The sequence below is a fragment of the Saccopteryx leptura genome, chromosome 7, assembly GCF_036850995.1.
Source record: "Saccopteryx leptura isolate mSacLep1 chromosome 7, mSacLep1_pri_phased_curated, whole genome shotgun sequence".
NCBI lineage: Eukaryota > Metazoa > Chordata > Mammalia > Chiroptera > Emballonuridae > Saccopteryx > Saccopteryx leptura.
This window is the reverse complement of record NC_089509.1, coordinates 76,546,165-76,574,151: the sequence shown is the minus strand read 5'-3', so window position 1 is coordinate 76,574,151 and position 27,987 is coordinate 76,546,165. Positions and strand designations below refer to the sequence as shown.

The 27,987-nt window shown below is 41.6% G+C and overlaps 2 protein-coding genes across 5 annotated transcripts in view; one reads left to right on the top strand and one right to left on the bottom strand.

The window, feature by feature from the left end:
- MFSD6 (major facilitator superfamily domain containing 6) overlaps positions 1 to 27,987 on the bottom strand; it is an 83,922-nt gene that overhangs the window by 15,525 nt on the left and 40,410 nt on the right. For all 4 annotated transcript variants that reach the window (XM_066346223.1, XM_066346222.1, XM_066346221.1 and 1 more), the window contains one exon: positions 11,204 to 11,301. In XM_066346223.1, coding sequence (XP_066202320.1) covers positions 11,204 to 11,301 — 98 coding nt within the window. The remainder of the gene's footprint in view (positions 1 to 11,203; positions 11,302 to 27,987) is intronic.
- LOC136378686 (large ribosomal subunit protein eL21-like) lies at positions 20,697 to 21,278 on the top strand. Its single transcript, XM_066345824.1, has one exon. It carries the CDS (start codon positions 20,793 to 20,795, stop codon positions 21,276 to 21,278), a length of 486 nt encoding a protein of 161 aa, XP_066201921.1. The 5' UTR covers positions 20,697 to 20,792.

The window sequence follows — 27,987 nt, the reverse complement described above, 5'->3', positions numbered from 1 at the left end:
TGCACTGGAACTAATCAAGCCATGGCTGTGGGAGGCAAAGAGAAAGAAAGAGAGAGAAGGAGAAAGGGAAGGGGTGGAAAAGCAGATGGTCACTTCTCCTGTGTGCCCTGACTGGGAATCGAACCCAGGACATCCACACGCTGGGCTGACGTTCTACAACCAGCCAGAGTGACACTCCATCATTTTATATATTTGTAAGACAAGGAAGGAAAACCTGACAATTGTGCTACCTGAAAGAACTTTCCTCTAAAATTTCTGGGGTAAAATAAGCTGGGTAAAGAAAATGCTTTTACAGTGGTACCTTGAGATAAGAGTTTAATTTGTTCTGTAACCGAGCTTGTAAGTCAGTCAACTCGTATATCAAAAAAATTTCTCCCATTTAAAATAACTGAAATAGATTTAATCTGTTCCAGCCCTGTGAAACATCCCCAAACCATCCTAAATTATGAAAAAGATGTGTTTTTAATAAAACACACATGTATACTTTACAAATGTATAACAAAATATATGAAATAAAAGAAAAAAGTGTTATTTAGTACTGTATTCTTCCTTGGAGACAGACGAGTATGGCTAACAGAGGTGAATGGCGGAGGAGGAGGGAGGGAGGAAGGGCTGCAGGCATTGTAGACATGTAAACTAAAACTGCACTTTCTTTACTTAAAATGAAACCACAAAAACTTAATTGTAAAAAAATGCACTTTCTTAACTTTAAACTTAACCTAAGCTTAACATTATGTATTTTTCATTTAATCATCACCTGTTTTTGCCTTTTTTGGCTGCACTTTCAGCACTTTCACTTGCAGGACTTTTGAATAAAAATCTATCCAAAAATGTTTGCTTTTGCCTGCCTTTTAAAATGTTACGGAAATGTGACAAACAAGCGTCATTAAAAAGTGCTGAAGCATGACCAGTTGAAACTTTTTTGGGGTGTTTCTTTTTCAATGAAACTTGAAAGCTTCTCCCACATTGCCAGCATGTCTTTAATTTCACTTGTAGAAATCACTTCCTCCGACTCTACCTCCTCCTCACTACTAATCTCTTGCAGAAGCTCCGTATATTGCATCATCTGTAGCTCCTTCAACTCCTCAGTTGAGAGTTCCTCCTCATGTTCCTCAACGAGCTCGTTTACATCACCCTCATCTACCTCCAGACCCATCGACTTTCCGAGGGACACAATCTCCTCCAACGCTTCTTTCTACCTTGGTCTCGGTCTCTGGTTCGATCCTTCGAAGTCCCTGTCTGCAACAACATGAGGCCATAACTTTTTCCATGCCGAGTTCAAGGTTCTTCTTGTAACCTCTTGCAAAGCCAAGTCAATAATGCGTAAACATATCACGATGTTTTAGTGATCTTTCCAAAATTCTCGAAGGGTTAGAACTGTATTCTAAGTCACCTCAAAGCAGCAGTGGAACAAGTGCTTCGTGTAAAGCTTTTTAAATTTGGAAATGACCTGCTGATCCATAGGTTGCAAGATTGAAGTCAGGTTGGGTGGGAGATAGAGGACTTTCACGAATTTGAACTCATTGAGAATGTCATCTTCAAGACCAGGTGGGTGGGCTGGAGCATTATCAAGGATTAGTAATGTTTCATCGGGAGTTTATTTTCTTGAAGATATTTCTTCACTGCAGGACCAAAGATGAGATTTACCCATTCAATAAAAAATTGCCATGTAACCCATGCCCTAACATTGGTGTGCCACATAACCTGCAGTTTTTCTTTAAGAATCTTGTGAGTCTTAAAGGCTCGAGGATTTTCAGAATGATACACTAGCAGTGGCTTTACTTTACAGTCACTGCTAGCATTTGCACACAATGAAAGGGTCAGACCGTCCTTCATGGGTTTATGGCCTGGCAGCTTCTTCTCCTCTGCAGCAATGAAAGTCCTCTGGTGCATTTTTTTCCAAAACAATCCTGTTTCATCACAGTTGAACACTTGTTGGGGGATGTAGCCTTCCTTTGCGATAAGCGCAGCAAAATGTGCAATGTACTCCTCAGCTGCCTTAACGTCAGCACTCGCAGCTTCACCATGCCTCACCACTGAGTAGATGTCAGATCTCTTCTTGAAATTTTCAAACCAGCCATGACTTGCCTTAAACGTATCTTCTGCTGACTCTTTTGATGTTGATGGTTCTTTCTTCTTCAAGTCGCCATAAATAATGCGTGCCTTTTCACATATAGTCTCCGTCACTGTATCTCCTGCCAGCTCTTTCTCTTTCACCCACACCAGCAGAAACTTCTCCATTTCTTCATGTACATTTGCCCTTAATTGGGACAGAATTGTAGTTCCTTTCGCTGGATTGTGCTTTTGATGGCATCCTTTTGTTTAAGGATAGTACAAATTGTAGATGTATTGCAGTCGTACAGCTTTGCCAGTTCAACCACTCATATACCACGCTCATGTTTTTCTATTATTCCTTGCTTTACTTCTAACAACATCATTCTGTTTTTCTTCTCACCACTGTCCTTTACACTCACTTTCTTCGGCCCCATGATAGCACACAAAAAAAGTAAAAAATGCAAAAATGAGCAAGAACAAGTACAGCGCATGAGATTCGATTTCATTCTGCGGGTAACACGTGAGAAAGAACAAGATGCTGGTATTGTGCTGCTGATACTGGACCCGTGCGCCAATGCACCAACTAGTGGCAGCTTCTGAATCATGACTTGTATCTCGGAATTTTACTTGGATCTTGAACAAAAATACGGACCGAGTTGCAGCTTGTATCTTAAAAAAAATTCATATGTTGGGCTGCTTATATCTCAAGGTACCACTGTATTTTGTTTACTTTTTATTAGAGAACTGTGAAAAAGTAGGTGATGATTCTCTATTTAATGAAAGGAATGAACAGATTTATTCAGTGGCATGGTAAATGTGTTTATATTGAAGCTACAATTTTAGTAGAGATAACTAAGTTGGTGTATCAAATAGTAAGAATAAAAAGATACTACCCCCTAGCCTGACCTGGGGTGGCACACTGAATAGAGTGTCAGACTGGGATGCTGAGGTCCCAGGTTCAAAACCCCAAAGTCACTGGCTTGACTGAGTGTGGGTTCACCAGCTTGAGTGTGGGATCATCAACATGATCTCACGGTTGCTGACTTGAGCCTGAGGTTGCTGGCTTTAGCCAGGTGTCACTGGCTCAGCTTAAGCCCTCCAGTCAAGGTACATGTGATAAGCAATCAATGAACAACTAAAGTAATACAGGTATGAGTTGATGCTTCTTAGCTCTCTCCCTTCCTGTCTGTCTCTCTCTCGCTCGCTCTCTTTCTGTCTCTCACTAAAAAACAAAAAAACAAAACAAAAAAAATTGATGTTATACCCAAATACTGATAACAGTAACAAAGACACACAAATTGACTCTCCTTGCAATATGTGTTAACTCCTTCTTGGCTATTTGTCAAAGCTGACTGTGTTTACCGTCCACACTTAGCAACACTGACACTTCAGGCTCAGTGTCTCCCCAGATCAAGCCACACATGAGAACTGACTTTATACCAAAGCCAGTAGAAATTTCACTTCCCCAGTGATAACTTTAGGAACAGTGTGTACCGACTAGCCCTTTATGGCCAGGCTTTTAATGAGTAATTGTAGAATCTTCTCAATTATACAGGATTAGGCAAACGTATGTTTACAGTTGTGAGTGTGCTAAACACAGAGTTTTTATTCTTGTATTATTTATTAATTATTGTACTATTCTCCATATAGACAATGATAAACCTACTTTACCTCACCCTATATTTCCCCTGGTCCTGATTTTTATTTATTTATAATTATTATTTTACTTTTGTTATTTTATATTATTTAACATTTATTGAAGGCTAACTGTATGCCAGGTAACATAATAAGTATATACTTAGCATGGATTAGTTTACTTAATACTCATATCTGTCTATTCGACAGTACCAGAGTCTGAGGTTTAGAGAGATTAAGTATTTTGCCCAAAGACAAAGAGCTTTTAGGCTGGGGAGCTGGAATACAAAATAATCTAATTCAGGCCTAAATACTATATGGTTTCCAGATTACTGCAGATTTTTGGTTTAAGCTGCCTCAACTAATTGAATAGAATTATAGCACGAGGTAGAAGCATATGTAAATGATTAAAATACACTGCAGTTTTTACAGATGTACAATGGATGGCAGAATGTTATCTTAGGAAAAAGCTATCATATTAAAGGATCAGCTTTTACTTTAGCTTTCAAATGTTCTTTGCGTATTTATCAATTTTTGAGATATAACATCCAGTATTACTCAAGAGCTTTAAAAATGAAAAAAATATTGACACAGTACATTTTGTAGGGGACTGTAAAAGCAATCAAACAAAAACATTTATAGTAATATCTTCCTATGTGCATATCTCTTGGAGAATTAAAAAAGTATAAGGTATAGTCTTTGCATTTAAGAAGTTAAAAAACAAAGTCAGAAAGGAAAACTAGTACTTGAAAAATAACTGGGTAGCAATTAAGTGCTAAACTATGTGACACAGTCCATAAGCTTGAGAACAACTCTGAAAAGGAAGGCTATGTGTAGGATACAATTTCCAGAAAAGGATTCTTGGAGCAGAAGACATTTGAAATGAATTCTAAATGGACAAGATAATGTCTACTCAGTAGAAAGGGTTATATAAGAACTTTAAGTAACTCTTAGCATGAGAGTGACAAAGAATAAAATACTCTGTTACAATTGAGAAGCCACTGCACCACCTCACCCGCAGGTGTTGTAAAGTACCAAAAGCTACAGAATTAATATTAATATTTTTGGAGGCTTGAAGAACATTTTATTTGGGTTAAGATGTGCAAAGAAATTGTGAGAAATAGTCCCTGTACTGTGTGATTGGCATGACCAGGATGGCCCTTGGCATTGTATTGTAAATGCAAAGAGGAGGAAAACATGGATTCCCAGACATTCCACCACGCCTGTGAGGAAAGGGGTGAATGGCTAGCCAGGTGCAGGAAGAGAAAAGCCAAAATAAACCTTTTCTTATAGTAATGAGCCATTTTCGGGCATTTGTCCCCACAGAAACTACCTCTCCTATGTAAATGAGAGTGATTAACACGTGTGATTCTGGACAGAGAGAGCAGATGAACACTAGATAATATAGGAATGCCTTTTAATATGTAAAAAGACATCTTTCTACCATTGTGTTGACTTGTAAATTTTGTTTTCTCCAAAATAATGTATGGCTTGCAAATTGAACGTGGTCCTATCATGTTAAAGGACATATGACTATAACCAATAGTGGTAAGGGGCTCCTAATTACAATTTTTGCTTCTGTACTTCCCACTTACAAAACTATAAAAACTAAGTAGAACAAAGGGCCAGCGCGCTCTCCCCCAGACCTCTGTTGGAGTTGCCGCAGCTTGGCCAAGCTAGACAATAAAGCTTTGATGTGTAATTGACGGACTTTGTTTGTGTCTTCAATGTTTCAGGTCCCTCCAGATTAGGCTTAACACAATTTATAAGACAATCCAGCCTGACCTGTGGTGGCGCAGTGGATAAAGCATCGACCTGGAATGCTGAGGTCGCTGGTTTGAAACCCTGGGCTTGCCTGGTCAAGGCACATATGGGAGTTGATGCTTCCTGCTCCTCCCCCCCTTCTCTCTCTCTCTCCCCTCTCTAAAATTAATAAAAAAAGAAAAAGACAATCCAATTAAAAATTAATTTCAACAGTAACATCAATGACTTTCACATGCCAGTTTATCAATTTGAATGCTAAACATAGACCATTTGTCTATTCTTACATATACACGTGGCAAGCTACTTGTGTTTCAAGGGTTAAGCCAGACAGAAAATTTCCAATATGGATGATAAAAGACTGGAATTATATCTAGTATTTCCACTGTCAGAGAAGGGCACCACAGTCATTCTTTCGCAGTTTCTCCATGTTCCTCCAGAACATAAGAGGAAGAAAAACATGGTTCTCACTCAGCTGAATAGGCATACTAAGTAAGAGAGCAAGTGTCATAAATGTCAGTTCAAGCCCTCCTACCGGTGACATTCAAAAAACATCTTTCATCAGAATCTTAACCCAGCTCCCACCTCCCAGCATCCTGCAGAGGAAGACCGGACACAGGCCTTATTTTCACCCTTCAGTACTTGAGCCATTAATTCAAGCACCTCAGAAGGACCTCTTTATTACAGCAGCGCCAGGTTGGCCTTACTGTCCTTGAATACATTTTAATAGCAAGAATAATTTTGATCACAGTCATCTTAAATCTTGCAAGGGTTCACAACCAATACCCACATCGGGAGGCGTATAACAAAGCTGGGCTTGATTTCTATCAAAAGTGTCTACTCCTGATCACAAGCAAAAGTGTTTAAATGCCTCCTGTACAAAAGTAAAGGAGAAGATTCCTATGGGTTTTTAAAATGAGATCTTGAGAAATAAACTATCCCATCCCCTCACTCTACCCAGCAATGTTTTTAGAGACTTAGACCCACTATCTTTTTCTAAAATAAACTATAAGCTCCTTGTAGGCACCCTGCTTCTTTATGTAGGGCCAGTAGTTGCCTACAGGACAATATATATATTTGCTGCAAATGGTAGCTGGACTGCTGAAAGAATAAGACTGCAAAGGAATACTGGCTACTAAATGTGAGAAAGATTCTAGGAAAGAAACACCCTCACAATCTCCTACAACATTCAACAGTCTTACCCTGATCCCCAAATAAATACCGGCATAGCTTCCTTCCTAGATGCCTAGAGAGGAGAAAATTTACTTAATCCCCCTCCCATCTGCTAAGCATTTCCAAGATGGCCTGGAGATACAAATGCTGATGATCAAGAGCTTTGAGGAATGATGGATAACAAGGAATTGTCTCCATTAGTCACAGGCATCACAACAGGGGAAGAGACTGGGCGGGAGAAATGGGATAATGAAGCGCACCTCACTCCTCCCCTTCAGTTGCCCACTAGGGGGGACTAGTTCTCATAGTGTTTGGGGATGAGACAGGGGGTGATGGGAGGAAAAGATGAGGTAGGCCCTCTTGTGTGAAGCTGGTTGAGAATCAAAAAATGGAAGTGCTGTCTGTTCTGTGTCAAGACAGTCGCCCTGGCCAGTTGGCTCAGCAGTAGAGCGTCGGCCTAGCGTGCAGAGGACCCGGGTTCGATTCCCGGCCAGGGCACACAGGAGAAGTGCCCATTTGCTTCTCCACCCCTCCGCCGCGCTTTCCTCTCTGTCTCTCTCTTCCCCTCCCGCAGCCAAGGCTCCATTGGAGCAAAGATGGCCCGGGCGCTGGGGATGGCTCTGTGGCCTCTGCCTCAGGCGCTAGAATGGCTCTGGTCGCAACATGGCGACGCCCAGGATGGGCAGAGCATCGCCCCCTGGTGGGCAGAGTGTCGCCCCATGGTGGGCGTGCCGGGTGGATCCCAGTCGGGCGCATGCGGGAGTCTGTCTGACTGTCTCTCCCTGTTTCCAGCTTCAGAAAAATGAAAAACAAAAACAAAAACAAACAAACAAAAAAAGACAGTCAAGATCTTTGATGAGAGCCCCACATCCCACTGCCCAGCTCTCCCCCTCCTAAGTCTAGGTCTCTGGCAATCACCAGGTAACAATTCTAGTCAAGGGCTTACGGGGTACCTATCACACAGTGTCCTGTAGTTAAATCACTCAGCGTTTTTTGTTTGCTTGTTTTTTACAGAGACAGAGTGAGAGTCAGAGAGAGGGATAGACAGGGACAGACAGACAGGAACGGAGAGAGATGAGAAGCATCAATCATTAGTTTTTCGTTGTGACACCTTAGTTGTACATTAATTGCCTTCTCATATGTGCCTTGACCGTGGGGCTACAGCAGACCGAGTAACCCTTTGCTCAAGCCAGCGACCTTGGGTCCAAGTTGGTGAGCTTTGCTCAAACCAGATGAGCCTGTGCTGAAGCTGGCGACCTCGGGGTCTTGAACCTGGATCCTTCACATCCCAGTCCGACACTGTATCCACTGCGCCACCTCCTGGTCAGGCTAAATCACTCAGTGTTTTGCCATCATTTCTCGACTTTACTGTGTTCTAATCCAAGTAGAGATGCCTTAAGCACAGGGACTCGATTCATTTGGATATGCCTTGTAAAGGTGGAAGGATCCAGACTGGCAAAACAAACCTTTTCAGTCTGAAGTATGTTCCTGTGACGCAGGAGTAATTCCAAGGGAATGTTTTCTCTGAGGCGGGCCTGATTCAAACAAAGGCAAGGGGGTTTGTTTTTGTTATACAGCCAAAATACTCAGCACTCATTTTGGCCAGGGAGTGAAACCATGTCCTCCAGTGCTGGCACAAAGAGCTCTGTGGAACTGGTCTCAGAGCCCTGTGTTAGACAGGGAGACTGTTTTTATAGATTCCTCCCTTCTCCTCGCTTCCTATCCGGAAGTGGGTTTCTGCTGGCATGGGGGAGATTACAATGAAGTGCAGAGGGGTAAGTTATATCCTGCCACAGGAGGCAGAGTTCCTGTTGAGATTCAGTTCGTGGCCAACTCCCTAAGTCCCAGGATAATCGCCCTGAGGTACACGTTAAGTATCATACATCTGTGTCCTGGGTGGGCAGCTTGGAGTGATGAACCCCCTGAGGCCCAGCCACGGCACGCCACGGATCCTCTGAAGAGGCCTCTGCTCGCCACTTCCGAGCTCTGGCACATGGTTCTTCCCTATGTCAAATGCCCGCTCTCTGTAGGCTGCCTGGGAGATTCCTAGTTACCCTTCAAAACCCAGCCTGTACGTGATTTCCTTGGGGAATCTTTCAGTAATATCTTCATCCCCCCACTCCCTTCTTCCCAAAGCTAATCGCTCCTTCCACAGAGCTCCTCCTTTGTCACCGGGCACATTTTCTGATTCCATCTAACACACTATCTAGTAATTAAGTGTTTACACGTGTGGCTTCTGGAACAGATGGTAAGATCTTGGGGCCCAAGTTAATATATGGCTTTTTATTACATTCCCAGCACCCAGCATGCTGCCTGACTCTTAGTAACTACTTAATATACAATATTTTGGGTAAATTAAAAGAGCTCTCAATTCATAACAGCATTTTTCCCCTCTTGTAAAATTCTTCTGTTGTCCTTTTAACTATTTCATTAGAAAGCTTCTCTTCTTTCCTCTTTTCTTGAGTCACTTGTGCAAACTCCTTTTTCAGGCAATTCATATTTTAAAAATGGAGAAAAATATGCATATATTACAATATACTTTCTTCTTTGTAGGCATACCAGTTTGTTATTTTTATAGAATTTTCACTGCGGCAGACCAATAAATAAAGCAGTCAAGTCAGGCGAGGAGGCCGCCTCACAGAACAGAATAGGAACTGGAGGGGAGAAACCCTAGAACTGTGTTGTATGTGCCTTATTACTACACAGTTCTTTCCTGCAGTTCGTCTTTACTGCTTTATTATCCTTAATTGACATATGCTGAGATATGTGTCCCACCTCAAGATTCTTCCAGTTCTAATTATTACAAACAATAAATTTTAAATTATACCATATTTTCACTTTCTACATATTAGAAATCTCCTTTCACCAATTACACCATTGCATCAGACCTACGAAAAGCACCTTTAAAATGTGTTGAGTTTTATAATTATAGCGTGAATATAAATTCTACATCCTTTTGATTAGGATAGGGTCCCCCCCCCCATTTCCATAATGGGATTTGATGAAGAATGAGCTTGCATTTCATTTTGTTCAGATGTATATTTGTGATGTCTTTTTTTTTTCCGCTTTTACTTCTATTCGTATTTATTTATGCTGAATTTACTCCCAGGCCATAAAGTTTTGTTTCTTTAGTTTCTTCTGGGATATTTTTTCTTCTGAGCAACTGCCTCGTCTGGTTTAGGGGCAATCTGCTCTTTTTCAGTAGGAGCCTCTCCATGTGGCAGGGAGAGCTCGTGAATGGGTTAATCCGCCATGTGCTCTGTAAATTCTGTACTGCAACTAGGAGCTTTGTTAACCTGAATGTGCTCCGTGACCAGAGAATCTACATCTGAACCCTTGAGTTCAGCAATACTCTCTGCATTTTTAAGCTGTGCAGCAAAAATTCAGTACTCCTTTGGGGCCACCAACCCTGAGTCCAGCCCCACTGTTTAGCTGGGCATACCTACCAACTCCAGAATGGCACACATGGCTTCTGTAAAGAGAGTCGTCAGATACTTGGTGGCTTTTCGGATATGTGTAGCCTTGATGGCCTGGGCAGTTTCACGAGTGTTTTTGAAGTGAACACAAAGATTTGTACCTCTTGGTTTGTATGATTTTGTGGGGTTTTCTGGGTCAAGTGAATAGTGAACCGTTTTTAGAAGTCACCTCAGGGAACTTATAGAAAGAGCTAACTGTGCACCTTTCATCTTAGATATGACAAGAAATGATGGTGATCATGCTGCGTTTGCCTCCTCAGATTCATGGAAAATGATAATAGCAATCTAGGAAGCTAATGAAATTATATATAATCACAGACTATTTAGTACAATTAATGATTTAGGAGCCTGGGCTGTCTTACAAGACCTCAACTCCAATGACCTTGTCTGAACCTTTATTTTCATCATAATGCCAACCACCAAATGGTTTAGCCCACTAACAGGGGTTCTCAGAATAAAGTCTGGAAATAAATATATGTGTTAATATGGCAGTAAGCCTGGAACAGATATACATCTTTTCAGTGCTTTTAAGCCACATGCACGAGTCTCCTAGGGACTTTTTCAAAGTTAAAGGAAAACAGTGTATTGAAGAAAATAGAAGAATTCACATCAGCACATTTGAGCAAAGATTTAAAGGGAAGACAATATCCTGACAATCGCTTTAGTTATAAATCACCAGATGTGACAAAAATAACTGAAGGTATAAAATAATTATAACAATCTTTTTCATTAAGTGTAGTTAACCTACAAAAACAAAACACCAAGGTCTTCAAAAGAAAAATCCATTAAATTAAAAAACACCTGCGGATGAATATACCTAACAATAATACGTAAGAGTTGAGTCTAGAGTTCTTTCTTTGTGTATTCACAAGGGTGTGGGTCAACTCCAGCTTTGTTTGGCTTACCAAACACAGAAGGACATTCAGAACACTGCAGAACCAGCCCCACTGATGTCACCTCTTCCTTAACAACTGCTTCCAAATCAGATAACACTGTAGGTCCACCCTTCCTTTATAGAGACAAGTGCTGAGACCACTTGACTTTTACATAGTCATAGCTCAGTCAAGTAGAAAAGTAACTATAATTTCCAGCTGTGAACTTACCTTGAAGAACTTCCATGGGGAGAACAGTCCAGGCGTTTTCCAAATAGGAAATATAAATATAGCGAGCCGTATTGCAAGCCAGACCAATATACAGAACCCTGAAGAAAGCAGAAGAAAGTAAGTCGAGGCCCCAATATAAGATATAAAATATGCAGACATTACCTATATTTTACACTGCCCAAACCAACCATCATCCAGCAGACAGCGTTCTTAACTTAGAAGCAGGGAAGCTAAAGGACAATTAAACTGAACCGGGAACTGTTAGGAACAAGAAGATTGCTTCTAACATATCTACCCTCAGCCTTTCAAAATCACCCTTCCTGAAACTTAATTAGCAGCAGAGATGATGCTTTTTTTAAGATAGTCTGGGCACACTGCCCTTGGTAATGACATTGCTGGCTCCCTTCCAGGTGGCTGGAGGGTAAACATGCCTGGGAGAGTAGCTACCTCCCTATGACAGGGGAAGGGCAGGATGAAACCGAGAGCATATGGGTATGAACGTGGCCTCGCCTGCAATACCCAAGGCACCAAGCAGTGTCACAAGGAGACTCTCAAGGTCATCGAAACTATTATTCCATGATGAATAATAAACTGTTTGAAAATCAAATAACTTTTCCAATTATTACCTGTTTATTATTTTTTAAAAAGAATGAAAACAGATGCTCACTTTCCCTCTTACAGTCACCACCACCAAAATTAGAATAAAGACAAAATAAACAAAGGCCCGAAGTGGCATATCCAAGCATAAGGTTACCCTCACTTTCGCTCGGAACTAGACCAGCTGGTTGGAAGCACATGGTGGCTGCTTCTCTGTCCAAAACACAACCTGGTGTAGGGATTTCACTTCCTGGTTGCTTTCCATTTCCTGTTACTCTTCCTAGCCTTTTTATGCTTTTCTCATTTTCTAAATTCAGATGGATGAAAACTAGAAGGTTAGAGAGATGAACCAATAAAACAATCAGTGGTATTTTCCTACTGTTGCAACTATATTTTTATATTAAAATCATGCCTATAAATATTTCCTGTTTTCAAACACTGGATCAAGGAAAGGAAATGCTCCGAGGCAACCAGCTGGTGTAACTGCAGATGTGGAACAGCAGGACGGGAGAACGACAAAGGCGGGGGGAGGGGTGGGAATGGGATAGGAACTGGGTATTAGAAGGGATTTAGGGAGAGCCTCAGTATCGAAAAGGTCTGGATTATCACATTCTGTGCACGTTATGTTCTTTGTATTTGTATGTTTTGAGGAGAAGAGTATATGTTTCGATCCTCTTTGATAAAAAATTGGTTTAACACACTTGCTACAGTTCCATCAACCCGGGTCCCTCTGCTAGGAAACAAAGTCCACAGGAAATTAAGATGCAAAATACACAACACAAACACACAAGCTACACAAACCAATGTCTCCGTTTTCAGTTCTAAACCAGCTCTGTTGATGAGCTTGACTTAGCCTAACTCAGGGATCGGCAAACGTTTTCTATCAAGGGCTGTATAGTAAATAATTCAGGGCTTTGTAGGTGCAACTATTCAACTCTGCTGTTGTGGCATGAAAGCAACCACAGTCAATATGTAAGTGAATGAGCATGGATGGCTGTACTCCAGTAAAATCTGAATTATAAACACTAAAACTTAAGTTTCATATAATTTTCATGTATCACAAATATTCTTCTTATGATTATTTTCAGCCATTTAAACGCGTAGAAACCTCTCTTAGTCCATGGGCCACCCAAGAACAGGCAGCAGGCCAGACTGGCCCATGGGCCGCAGCTTGCCCACCCCTGGCCTCACTCATTATTCTTTTTAATTTTGACTGTACCTCAGGTTTACTCAGGTAACTGTAAAAATTACAGACGTTGAGGCCCATGCCACCCTCAGTCACCAGATCCAGGGTTCAGACCCAGGCACTGTGCTTCTGAAAGCTGCCCAGATCTTTCAGATGCTCAGCCGGGGTGGACAATCACCGCTTTAACTCATTCCAGGCAGCTTCCAGTAATACTTGCCCATATTTCCATCATAAAAAAAAAATTGGTAATACATCTTCCTTGTGTTCATATTGCCTCTTCCAAACCTTTATTCTCAGACAAACAGTCCAAAGGTGCTGGCCTAAAGCAACCTAGAGTCAACTGGCCCAGAATAAAGGAAAGATTGTGCTATGCCTGCACACCTCTACCCATGTGGCATTCAGCCACTGGTGTGCACAACATCTGGGACCCTTGAGTCTCAAATTGTCACCAACAAGTCAAGTGGCTATAAACTTGATATATCCTTCATGAACCTCTTTCTCACATTCTAATCTCAGAGCTGATAGTCCTTCAGGACCCAACAGGTGCCTTAAATGAGAAAAAGCAAAATAAGAAGTATTCAGGGAAAGATACTTCATCTCTCTGAGCCTCAGTTTCCTCACATCAAGTAGGTATAATAATATCTACTCTGCAGGCTTGTTGTGACAATTGCAACCCAGTGAGTTGATGCAAATAAGCACTCAATATTAAAGGTAGCCTTATAATTGTTATTGTTATTATTATTATTTTAAAGAAGAGTAACCAAGTACCCTTTTGTTTTTTGACAAAACTTTTATTTCAGAATTCCAAAAGAGAGAGGAGCACTAGCATTTCTTCCTCACCAACCATCTTGGGGAAGCCAGTGACTTCAAGAAATCAGCCAAGGTAAGATTATGAACAGAAAGGAAGGTAGCATTCAACCTATGAAAAGGGAAATTACTAGACATATTTATTGAATAGTCAATAAAAAGTATCTCAGCAACCTGAGTCTCTTTTCTATCTGAGAGGAATATTTAAACTGCCATATTATTCACTTTTCTGGGGTGAACTGTATGTCCCCCCAATAAAAATACACTCACATCTTGAAGTTCTAAGTTCTAAATCCCAGCACCTCAGAGTATTTTGAGATGGGGCCTTTACAGAGGTAATTATGGCAAAATGATGTCATATGAGTGGGTGCTACACCAATATGACTATTGTCCTGGTAAGAAGAGGTTATACAGGCACACAGAGAAGACCAAGTAAAGACACTAGACTAAGATGAACCAGGGAGATGGCTTCTCAGAAGAAATAAACCCTGCTAACACTTTGACCTTGGAATTTTAGTTCCCAGAACTGTGAGGAAATAAAAGGTCTGGGGTCCCCCCCCCCCTTAAAGCCATTAAATCTGTGGTGCTTTGTTATAGCAGCCCTGGCAAATACATTCTCTCATGAAATTAAGGATTTGGTAATCGGAATATAACTAGACCATCTTTTGGACAAACTCCTTATGTCAAATATAGAGCCCATGTTTAGGGAACTGGAATTTTCCTGGCCAGTGTGAAATCTGGAAATATAGAAGAGTAGTCTGAAAATGCCTCTTCGTGAGATAGAGATAGCTCCTGAACACCTATAATGGAAAAGCTCAGAAATATCATCACTTTCCTATTTCCTTCCTCCAACAGGAAGTCAGTAAGTATCAAGATGGGCAAGGAAAAAGGGCAATTTTAGAAAAAGTGGTTGGTGTAAGTGAACTTTTCTATAAAGAAGAACACAACTGGTAGGAATCAAATGACTCAGCAGAAAATACTGCACCTTGGGAAATCTGAATCACTTGTTAAACACCTTGATTCTGTATGAAAGCAAAATATATTTTGCTTCTTACCAGGAGAAAAAGTTTATGAGATTCTAATTTCTTATACAACCACAATTCTCAGGACACAATAGCAGAACAAACTGATTGGAGGTCAGGTCATCTTATAATAAAACTAGTAACTGTTTTTCCAGACAGACAGTATTCAAATATAGATAAAATTAATTGTGAGTCATTCTACAATTCCTAACAAGGTTTAGGTTAGTTGTAACACCTTACTTTTCTAATTTTAACCATCTATATAATAGGGCTGAATGTTCAAAAACCTCTCTAAACCACAATGAACATGAATTTTGCTCAACAAACACTTACTGAGATACCACTATGTACCATACACATTATGCTGGACTCAAGGGTAATAAAAATGAAGAGAAATACTCCTTGCCTTCAAGAAACATATAGTCTGGTGGTAAGACATGTAAGCAAATCAGTTAAAATGTAACACTCTAAGACAGGGGTCCCCAAACTACGGCCTGCGGGCCACATGCGGCCCCCTGAGGCCATTTATCCGGCCCCTGCCACACTTCTGGACGGGGCACCTCTTTCATTGGTGGTCAGTGAGAGGAGCATAGTTCCCACTGAAATACTGATCAGTTGGTTGATTTAAATTGACTTGTTCTTTATTTTAAATATTGTATTTGTTCCCGTTTTGTTTTTTTTACTTTAAAATAAGATCTGTGCAGTGTGCATAGGGGTTTGTTCATAGTTTTTTTTATAGTCTGGCCCTCCAATGGTCTGAGGGACAGTGAACTGGCCCCCTGTGTAAAAAGTTTGGGGACCCCTGCTCTAAGAGGTATGCACAAAGTACTGTATGAGCACAGAGGAGAGGCCGTTAGCTGTCCCTGGGGATTCAGGGACACCTGGGTTAGAAATAATTGGACAGGCCCTGGCTAGGTAGCTCAGTTGGTTAGAGCATCATCCCGATATGCCAAGGTTGCAGGTTTGATTCCCAGTCAGGGCACATACAAGAAACAAGCAACTAGTGCATAAATAAATGGAACAACAAATCCTCTCTCTCTCTCCCCTCTCTTCTCTAAAATATGAAAAAAGAAGAAGAAAAGAAATAACTGGACAAAAAATATGGGAAGAGCATGACAGGCAGAGGGAACAATAGGAACAAAGGTTAACCATAAAGCCCCACCTGTTTACAGACAGGGAGGGGAGGGCGCATGAACAATATAACTGAAAGATAAAAAAAAAAAGATCAAAGTCTAAGGTTTGTGAAAAGATGAGTGAAGTTTTCCAGTCCAGATCCAACTGGAAATTCTTTATTCCAGAGCCAATACAGGGTATGGACGGCAGAGAAAGGCCTAAGCAGAATTGTCGCACAATGCTCAGATCTGAGAGACGAGAGAGAAGCAGCATGCGGTCTCAGCCCAGTGAGGAACCGGAGCAAGCATGTAAAAAGCCTCTACTGGAAAAACATAAAAGTTCCTCTAAAAAACAAAATACCCTGCTGGATGAAGATAGCTTTTTTCAATCAAAAGTGAAATGTCTCCAGGTAGACTGAGAAGTCTGCAATCTGCACTATGAGACAGACACACAGATTCCACCTCTCAGGGGCACAGTGGGAGATGAAGATAGACTAGCAACAACCAAGATTTACTGTAGAAAAAACAACATTCCGAACAGGTTACAGACCACTCAGTCTCCTCAGCTCTACCTGGCTAGAGTTTTCACCAGTTCCTAATGAGAAATACTGTTCATTAATACCAGATATCTGTCTGCCTCATGTATGATTCAGCTTAGGTTTTCTGAATGGTAAACAATAATGTCTCTCACACTTAAGTTCCACTGTTCCCAGATCATTCTTTCATGGTCTATATAAATTTGTCATTAAAAAAAAAATCCTTCAGATACTGTTACAAATGTCTTTCTAGACCAGGCAAACATCAGCTATTGATTACAGTCGGGTGTTTAATGTAAGCATTCAATGTAAGCAGTGTGGCCTCCCCAGGAAGAAAGCTTATTTCCAGCATAATCACGGATTTGTACTGATGACCTTAGTCACATGATATTCCCTATAGTTTTTTGGAGAATGTAGGAATATATATGTATATAGATAATATCCAAACCCTTTAGAAAATAAATAATTAAAATATAAGGTTTAGGGCCCTGGCCGGTTGGCCCAGTGGTAGAGCATCGGCCTGGCATGCAGGAGTCCCGGGTTCGATTCCCGACCAGGGCACACAGGAGAAGTGCCCATTTGCTTCTCCACCCCTCCCCCTCTCCTTCCTCTCTGTCTCTCTCTTCCCTTCCCGCAGCCGAGGCTCCATTGGAGCAAAGTTGGCCCGGGCACTGAGGATGGCTCTGTGCCTCTGCCTCAGGCGCTAGAGTGGCTCTGGTTGCAACAGAGCAACGCCCCGGATGGGCAGAGCATCGCCCCCTAGTGGGCATGCCAGATGGATCCCGGTCGGGTGCATGCAGGAGTCTATCTGACTGCCTCCCCGTTTCTGGCTTTGGAAAATACAAAAAAAAAAAAAAAAAAAAAAAAAAATATATATATATATATATATATATATATATATATATATATATATATATATATATATATTGTTTAGGACTTGAAATTTCGAGTTAAATTTTAGTCTAGAAAAATCCCTCTTTTCTGATATCTATCCCCCTCCTCCCAACCAACCTCCATGATGTAATGTAACTATTAGTGTCCTGCCAGGGTTTCTCTGCCTCTCTAGCAGAACAGGGGTTTATTGTAACTCTCTAGAATCTCTTGTCCTCTCGTGGTGGCATTTCCCGCCATGCTGTGGCCCACTCCCAGGGCTGGCTGGTTTAAAAGGAACATAGCTGGCATTCCCTGAGCTACCATCATGGTACACTCCTCTCAAGCCACAGCGCTAGCAAAGGCAGCCAGACGAGGGAGAAGACATGTCCAGAGAGTCAGTGACCTGAGCGACATGTGCTGAAACTGCCACGCCTCATGCCCAGACAAAGGGCTTAGCTAGAACCAGCAGAGCTGATGACATATTTCTCCCTTTATCCAAGACACGCCTTTTGGCACTGGTACCTCTAATTGTGCGAGTCCCATCCCTGGAAGCGATCATCGCTTCCAAGGAACCTGCCCAGATGTCTCCAGGTATAACTGGCCCTCCCTTCCCCTGTTCCTCTGTTGTACTTTTCATTTACATTGGACATGTTTACTTGTCCCAATCTACAGCTGTTGCACACAGAAGACTGTAAGTTCCTGGGAGACAAGGATGGTGTCTTTTCTATCTTTGTACTCAAAAGGAGCCTGCCTTGCTTAAGTACTCAGTGAAGTTATAGCAATATAATTTAACATAATCTTGTATAAAATATGAAGGCAAAAAGAACTGTTCTTTTGAAAATGGTGTTTCTTGTTTGCCCACTATCCTTATGGATGGTATAATTTTTTATCTTATGAGACCTACCTATTCCTGCAGGATGTTTAGGATCCCTGACTCTTGCGTGTTAAATGCCAATCTCTGAAACAACTAAAAATGCCCCTGTATGCTTCTAAATACTTCCTGTTGAGAACCAATGGATGAGTCTCTTAAAACAGCGGCTTCCTGGTCATTGTGTCATAAAATGTCTTATGTACGTGTGTGTGTGTGTGTGTGTGTGTGTGTCCATGTTCAAGTTATATAGGTACATAAACAAATCTAGAAGTAGAGAGAAACCAAACCATAATCAATGGTTATCTTTGAAATTTCTGATTACAGGGCCCTTCATTGTCTAAAGAGTATATTTCTGTAGATTTTGAGCTTGTATAGTGAATTATTTTTGATAATCATATAACAGTATTTAAAAGGGGAAAAACTTGTCTGATTAGGCATGGAAAAGAAGCCATAAAAATTGGGGTTAAAATAATAAAAAATTAAAAGAATTCTGTTCTCAGATTGTTTGGAAGTATCATTTTTTTTTTAAGAGAGAGGCACAGCCTGACCAGGCAGTGGCACAGTGGATAGAGCGTTGGCCTAGGATGCTGAGGACCCAGGTTCGAAACCCCAAGGTCACCAGCTTGAGCATGGGATAGACATGACCCCATGGTCGCTGGCTTGAGTCCAAGGTCGCTGGCTTGAGCAAGGGGTCACTTGCTCGGCTGGAGCTCCTGGGTCAAGGCACATATGAGGAAGCAGTAAATGAACAACTAAGGTGCCGCAACGAAGAGTTGATGCTTCTCACCTATCTCCCCTTCCTGTCTATCTTTCTCTCCCCTTCACTAAAAAAAATAAAATTTTAAAAAATAATAAAAGAGATAGAGTCAGGGAGAGAGAGAGAGACAGAGAGACAAGAACATCAAACTGTTCCTGTATGTGCCCTGACCGGGGATCTAACTATCAACTGTACTTCTGGAAGATACTCCAGCCAACCAAGCTATACGGCCAGTGTTTCATTTTTTTGTTTATTTATTTATTAATTATTATTATTATTATTTTATAGAGAGGCAGAGAGAGAGAAGGTAAGGGCAGGGAAGTATTCATTTGTTGTTCCACGCAGCCATGCATTCATTGATTGCTTCCCACGGTTCAAACCCAGAACCTTGTTTCAGGACGATGCTCTAACCAACTGAGCTAACTGGTCAGGGCCTTAGAAGTATCTTTAAGTTCATGTTCCACAGTAGAGAAATAAAAACTGATGGAAATCACAATTATAGGTGTGGTTTAACCCAATCAGCAAAATTGTGTTCAAAGAAATGGTTTGGCCCTCCATCAAAAAATGAGCAAATGTTTTTATATTTTTGTACTTTATAATGTTTAAGTTTTGAACATATTTTATTTTTAATCCACCAACCACTAACTACTTTATGCTGTCATCTAAAGCAAGTTAAAAGTCACTGCAGAATAGTATGTATAGCATTCTAATATTATGTCGGAGAAGGAGAGTTAAATATGCATGTATGAACTTATGTGTGAAAGATACACTAGAAACTCATATCACTGATGGTTTCTAAGGAGAGGAATTAGGGGACTGTCCAGGTATGAGAGAGAAGCTTTACTGGATATCTTCTAGTAAGAATTTTTTCCCATGTGTTTATCTACTTTCTCAAAGAATGAATAGAAATCAGTCACTGCATTTGACAGAGCTATAAATAGGCACAGTAAAGGATGTATGATGTTTGACCAGTGGCTTTCCAACCTGAAGGAATCATTATCTGGGTTTCTATTGTGGTTTAGAACAATACAACATCCTGGCGAAGTTAATATTTAATATTATTCATATCTTTTGAATCTGTTGTAAGACTGGCTGTAAGTAAACCACAGTCATACAGATAGGAAAGGCACATGAAAGAGTCAGCACTGCCATTATCATATCCTTTCCGGACAAAGAAAATGGCAGTCTGGACAGACAGACTAAGAAAGATGCTCATTTGCTTCACGAGCTGCCTGGGTCATCAGAAAGCAGAGGTAATACAGTGGGAACCTTTGAATCAAAACTGCTAACAGAAAACAAGATTCTAACAAAACATCTTCCCTTGTAGCCTATCTGGCACAACACTGCCTAGCTCTCTGTCCTCCAGCCACATGAATGCCCACTGGACCCACCAGGCCACAGTCCCCACTCATCCCTAACTGTGACCTGCTGTCCTACTCCTCCTTCAGATCTCTCTCAGCTCCTCTGTTTGTGATCACAACATCACATGCCTCTCCTCACAACCTTTATCTCATTTGTAATCATCTGACAACCTGACTGTATGCTCCACACAGGGTGAGGTCTATTTCATATTATGTTGCTCAGTTTTCTCTCCATGCTTGACACGCAGCAGGCACTCAATAAATATTCACTGAACAGAGAAAAAATATGAATACTTTATATAGAACATCATTCAACAAATATTTACTGAACATACTCGGTGCCAATGCCAGGATATGATGGTGAACAAGATTTACATATAAACTATGCAAATATAATTACATATCTACAATATTAAGATACCGGAGCTTCTTTTTGGCTGAAACCCATCTTCCAGTAATTCATCAAAATGATTAACACAAAGGGAAAGAGGAGAGGCACCCACTCTATGTTCTCTAGGCCTTTTAGAAAACATGGAGCGGTTCCTCTGGCCACGTACGTGAGAATCTACAAGAAAGGTGATATTGCAGACATCAAGGGAATGTGCACAGTTCAAAAAGGAATGCCCCACAAATATTACCATGGCAAAACTGGAAGAGTCTACAGTGTCACCCAGCATGCAGCGGGCATTGTTGTGAACAAACAAGTTCAGGGCAAGATTCTTGCCACAAGAATTAATGTATGTATTGAGCATATTAAGTACTCTAAGAGCCAAGATAGCTTCCTTAAATGTGTGAAGGAAAATGATCAGAAAAAGAAGGAAACCAAAGAGAAAGGAACTTGGGTCCAACTGAAGTGCCAGCCTGCTCTGCCCAGAGAAGCACACTTTGTGAGAACCAGGGGAAAGGACCCCGAGTTGCTGGAACCCATTCTCTATGAATTCGCAGCATGCTAAGTGCATAAATAAATAACCCCACTATATTGATTTAAAAAAAAAGTGATACCTGAGTATGGTATAGGAATAAGGGATAGGTGTGTGAAAGAATGAAGAGGCTTATAAAAGAGGCCTAGAGCTACAATGATTAAAAACTGTCCATATTTGGTGACATTTTTGGTTAATGTTAATAGGCTATGCTTATAAACAGATATTACGTCATGAGTAGCTGACTGCAGTTTGCTTACTTGGGCATCCTGAAGCACCCATGCAATGGCTCTTCAACACATGTGCACAAGCAGATAACAGAGTTCTTGCATACTCACAGGCCTATCTCACCAGAAGAATAAGAGTTTGCACACAAACCACAAAGCTCAAAGAGTCCGTGGTGCTCCCATGCCAACCGCAACACAGTCGAATCACCAAGAGATCCTGGACGTCACCAGGCTTCTATCCTTAAGCAGGTGCAGCTGGTCACTGACCCATCCTTGTAGAACAGAGCATAACACTCACATTGCATGCCAGAGGAGTGGAGGGGGGAAAAACATTCATTTGACTGTGTATGTGTTGTGCAGCTACCAATACTTCCTTTACTTTTTCTGCTAGAAAAAGAAATGGTAAAAATGAACTCTGACTTTCTACTGGTCTTGAATCATTCTTTATTTAGATGCTTTTAAATCTCTCCTCTCCAAAGAGATTGGTAAGCTAAGAGTATAATTATGGTAACCATCAACCAGGTTACCATGCTGGTTGCTGGCCATATTTACAGCTCTCTATTGTTTTTTAGTTTATTTGTATATTTTTTTCTTCAGTTGTATATATCTCCAAGTAGAAAAATCAGGATGTTTAAAACAATATAGAACCTTGACTCATGGAACCATGGAACCCAGCCAGCTGCTTGAAAAATACACTGCTATTTTGTTGTTATAGTTTCCATTTGGGTTGAAGTCAAATAACCAAGCACACACATACCTATACAAGTGCATCATGACTCTGTTTAAAAAAATTTTTTTGAGATGGCAGAAGGTATACATAAAGTACAAATTCTATAATTTGAAAAAAGGAATTATTGACATTTGGCATAGCAATTAACCTAAAAAAGGCCTCAGGAGTTTGAGTTGACCCCAAGCTAAATTTAAAGGAACTCAAAAGTCAGGGTGAAAGAATATCATGACCAAACTAAAAGGAGATAATGATGCCATTGTTTTTTACTTTAGCCATATTGCACAATACAGAAGGAAGTGGGAACAACAAAGTGATCACTGACCAGAAAAGGAAAGGAGCCAGAGTGAGGATGGGGAAGTTGGGGCAGAGTCTAGGAAGCCCCTGAGGGACCTGGAGGTGCAGAACTGTAGGAGGGACATTCAAATGTATGAAGAGCTTTTCTGCTGAAGAAGTGGACTGTGTTAACCCAAAGTCAGACCTGTAGGCAGGCAGTACAACAGCTCTTGTTTTAGCTGCTAAGCAGAAACTAAGAGAATGCAGCATTCCCTCTTTTGACCTGGGCTTGATCCTGGAAATGTGTAAGCCTGCACCTGCCTGGAACCTCGAGAGCAGGCCTGGGAATGAAGCCGGCCCACAGGAGACACAGCTAACAGAGGCCCAGGTCTGATTGCAGGATTTGAGACCTGGTTACAGCTATACCTACGGCCACTTGCTAGACTGTTTAGTTACACAATATATTCTCTGTTTTGCTTAAACCACTCTGGGTAAGGTTTTCTGCCACCTCAACTAAAAAGAATTTTAAGTAACATAAAACCTGAGCTGCCTTGTGAGGAAGCAAGTTCCACATCACTAGAAGCAGCAAGCCAAGGCTAAGTAACCATCATCCAAGAATTAGGGGGAAGTGACCTACCTGGGGATGAAGCTAGGCCTGTGCGACCATTAGTTTGCTAGGGCTACCATAACACATACCACAGACTAGGTGGCTAAACAACAGAGTTTGTTTTCTTATAATCAAGGTATCAGCAGGATTAGTTTTTTCTAGGACCCCTCTCCCTGTCTTGTAGGATGGCCTGTGTCTTCATGTGGTCCCTCTGTGTGTGTCTGTGTCCTAATCTCTGCTTCCCATAAGGACACCAATCATACTGGATCAGGGGCAACCCGAATGACTTCATTTTAGCTTAACTACCTCTTTAAAGACCCTGTCTCCAAATGCAGCCACATTCTAAGGAACTGGGGTTAGGACTTCAGGAGACACCATTCAGCCCCCAAAAATGACCCCCAAGGTTACTTAGAACTCCAACATTAAAGCACAATTTAATGAAGAATGCTAGCGTTTTATGCAAGAGCCACTTACTCCTCGGATCAAAAATAAAATGTGTGACACCAGTGGCAGCTTCACTGGGCCTCTCAAGTCAGAGCGAGGCTGCTCCCGTGGAGGAGCATGGCTAGCATTTTGTACAACCTAATCTGACTGTATTTACTCAATTTACGTTATCTAGGCGACCACTATTTACTTTTCCAGGGGTTGATGTAAAATGAAAGGTTTTGACAAACAGAGCTGATTACTGTGTTTTCACACTGGTCAGCACGGTGGGGCATATGTGCACCCTGGCTGAAGGGTTAGAATCCATGACACAGGCAGACCGGAAGTGGCTTTTCCCCAGGAATGATTATAACTGCCTGGGTTATACTATAGGAGTTCTGAAAGATCAAATAAACATGTAAAGTAAAACTGTAAAGTGTACGAATATGTAAGCTACCGTTAAATAAAATGCAAATATTTCAGCAAGAGCAGCTACGTCTTCTACAGATTCTGTCTGAGCCAATACATGGAGAAATGTCTAAGATTCAGGGTTCTGACTTCCGTCAAGTCAACTGCTTCGAAGAAAGAAGATTCTCTATTCAGATACCAGCAACCACTATCATAAATCACTTCCCCTATCAGTAGCTGTTGTCAGGGCATGGCTCGGATGAGTTTACATGAATGGCTTTGTGCATACTTCTGACTTATCAGCAAACACCTTCAGAGTCTGAGCCCTTGGGGATTGGGTAGGAAGGGGAGAGGTCTGATGTGTAGTTTTTCACATAGTAAAACCAACCAACATCAAAAGTTAGATCATTAGAGTCAGAACTAAAAGAAGCTACAACATCGAGTCCAACCTTTTCATTACAAACAGACAAGGAAACAAAAGTCTAGACAAGGAAACAAAAGTCTAGAGGGGCAGAATGGGGCCACAGAGTTGGTAGGCCAGTGGAAGGCCAAAACAATGCACCCCTCTCCTACAGGGCTCTTTTGTTAGGTAATAACAGCGTGCTACAATATGCTATGTTCCTACTCCGAGGTCCTTACATGAAGTCAAACCTAGACAAGGGCTTAAAGAAATGCCTCTGGAATAGACCAGTGGAGATGAGACTTGGCCATGTAGGTAGAGTTAAGCTTTTGGCAACAGCTATGCAATTAGATTAAGAAAGTTGGATGTATGTTTAAGTTGGCTGTCAAAAATAAATAACATTTCGAACTTTGAGGAATCATTAGGAGGGATGGGATAAGAAGCAAGTAGAAAAGCAAATGCCACTCAGCAGCTGCCCGATAGCCTGGATTACAACAGAAATGTTTGCTAAGAAGCAAAATTTTGTGTTATGAGATAAAATGGGCCAAAAGACCATTTCTGATGAGGCAGCCCCAGAAACCTCAGGCGTGGATGTGGAGGCAGCACGCAGTGTGAGCCGGGATTTCTGCCCCGTGTGCAAGCTGGACATGGACTGCAATAAGTAGGCAGGCTCTGAAGTCAAATAACCAGAAGTTGACTACAGGGGCTCCTCAAGTTCCACACAGTTCCGTTCCTACGACAGTGACATAACCCAAAATTGGTGTAAGCCGAAACACACCCTAGCCCAACACAAACAGAACACTTGCGCTTTTAACAGCCCAAAATGGTGTAGGTGAGCGTGCTGGGGGACGCCGACTCCCTCACTGGTATGACGCATTACTGCATATTCTTCCACCAAACTAGTTTGCCCATGTAGTCCGTAATTACAACGCTACCGGTGTAAGCCAAAACACTCATGTCTCGATTTTTTTTTTTAAGTTTTTATGGAAGTGAGCGTCATAAACTCGAAATATCTTATGTCGAGACTGTCGTAACCCAAGGAGCACCATATATGGTTTAGGCTGGGAAAGGAGCAGAAACGAGAGAAGAGTCCCACACACACATGTACACCCCCCAACAGGGCTGTGGGGGGAGAGCACACTGGGGCTGTCCGGGAACCTGAATCCTGGGTCAGTCCAACCACAGGCCCAGGCTGTGCTCATCACCGGGCAGGTCTCCAGACCAGCCCGCGAGGCTCTGAGATGGCCTTCCCCCAACAGGGGCTGGAAAGGAGCCCTTCTTTTCCAGTCCTGATCCCCGAGGTGGGTCCTAAACTTCTCCAACAATGGTGGGGTTTGGGTTGTCTCTCTCTCTCTCTTTCTTGAACTTTCACTAGCTTTCAGATTTAATTCAATGTGATCTCAACTTACAATACTAAACACCTTCTCTAAAGTGAAAATTACATAGATGGTGAAATTTGCAAGGAAAAAATAATACAATTACAATCAATTTCTGCCCCAAAATTGTCAACTAATAAACTTATATGACTAAAAATTTTGCTATATTCTTTTTTAAGAGAGAGAACTCTGAGTGGTAGATTTTGTACAAATCACTCCTGTCCCTCTTTCTGTGATATTAAGGAAGAAAGAGCATCAATTTCAGTGGTCTTGAGACCTCTGCTCGCATCCCTCCATACTGACGTTTCTATCATGTTCTCCAGTTCTTTACCATTTTCCCCCTTAGTGTCTCGTTTATTCCTGCCAATAACTTTCTGAAATAGGAGAGGCAGAGTTACCGTTAATCCTGTTTTACAGCTGAGGAAACCAAGGCCCAAAGGTTTAATTAACCAAGTTGCCAGAGTCACACAGCCAAACAGAACCAAGACAGAATTAGGTCTTCCACCTTCAGCTCCCGTGCCTCTTCCAGAGCCAGCCTCCTCCGCGTTGATCATAAGACTCTGAGTGAAATTTAAAAGGTGATCTTTTTCACACACAAAAATGTTAATGACTAGTCTACTTTAAAAATCTTATTTCACAAAGACCTGCTATAATACTACTCTGTCATCGAAACAGATTTCTAACAAAATTTCATCAACAGAAGAATGTTAATTAACAGAAATAACTTAATAGCAATGAAAGAATACCAGTAACTGACAGTGACTAAGAGTAATGAAATAGTAGCATCCATCTCCTTCGATGAAATACCAAGGTTATTGTTGAATGTACAGTTGTCCCTCGCCATACTGCGGCTCACTTTTCGCAGTCTCACTGTATCGCGGACTTTTAAGTTACATATATCTACTTTTGTATTGTGGATTTTTTGCTATATCGTGGAATTTTGTGGTATATAGATATTTTATATATTTATTATTTTAATTATTTTTGCAGTAAAATAAGCATTTTCTAGCCTAAAAAAATTGAAAAGGTTTATAAGAGTATGGGGAGCCTGACCAGGTGGTGGCGCAGTGGACAGAGCATCGGGCTGGGACGCGGAGGACCCAGGTTTGCCACCCAGCTTGGATGTGGGCTCAGCTGGTTTGGGCCCAAGGTTGCTGGCTTGAGCAAGGAGTCACTTGGTCTGCTGTAGCCCTCGGGTCAAGGCACATATGAGAAAGCAGTCAATGAACAACTAAGGTGCTACAACGAAGAATTGATGCTTCTCATCTCTCTCCCTTCCTGTCTGTCTGTCCCTATCTGTCCCTTTCTCTCTCTCTCTGTCACACACACAAAAAAAGAGTGTGGGGAATGTTTATAAAGCCTTAAAAATATATATATTTATTTTCTTTTTTTTTTTACAGAGACAGAGAGAGAGAGTCAGAGAGAGGAATAGACAGGGACAGACAGACAGGAACAGAGAGATGAGAAGCATCAATCATTAGTTTTTCATTGCGTGTTGCAACACTTTAGTTGTTCATTGATTGCTTTCTCATATGTGCCTTGACCGCGGGCCTTCAGCAGACCGAGTAACCCCTTGCTTGAGCCAGCGACCTTGGGCTCAAGCTGGTGAGCTTTTGCTCAAACCAGATGAGCCTGCGCTCAAGCTGGCGACCTTGGGGTCTCGAACTGGGTCTTCTGCATCCCAGTCCGACGCTCTCTCCACTGTGCCACCACCCAGTCAGGCAAAATATATATAAATAATAAAATAAATATAAGGTTGCTACTTTGTGGATTTTCACCTATTGTGGGAAGTTCTGGAACCTAACCCCTGAAATCGACAAGGGACCACTGTATTGGAAAGAGCATGGGGTTTAGAAGCCAGAGACCCTGGGCTGAGCCCGCACTCTACCACTTAGAGGGATGGACCTTGGGTAAATCATAGCAAAGCTGTTCCACCTTAGGCTTTCATGGAGGATCCGCCCAACCAAACAATGCACATGCTACTAGGAATGCATGCCATGCAAATAAGCAAGTTTGTCACTGTTAGACTCACTCCTGCTGTCATCCCAATGTTAGACCACGGGTCCTGCCTACTGTAGTGTCCTCTGATTCTCAGAATCTTTGGTAATCCCAGCCTTCTATACCTGCCTCAGGCGTAGCTTGCTCTATCTGTTTAGACAGTGCCTTAGTTAACTCAGGGTGCCGTAGCAAATGACATAGCCCAGGGGTCTCAAACTCAACTCAGCATGTGGGCCGCAGAGCAAGATCACAGCCGTTTGGCAGGCCGCACTAGGTCTACAAAAGGCACTGTTACGCAAC

Excerpts from the sequence above, each read along its gene's own strand:
- LOC136378686 (XM_066345824.1), top strand. The coding sequence starts at position 20,793 with ATGATTAACACAAAGGGAAAGAGGAGAGGCACCCACTCTATGTTCTCT.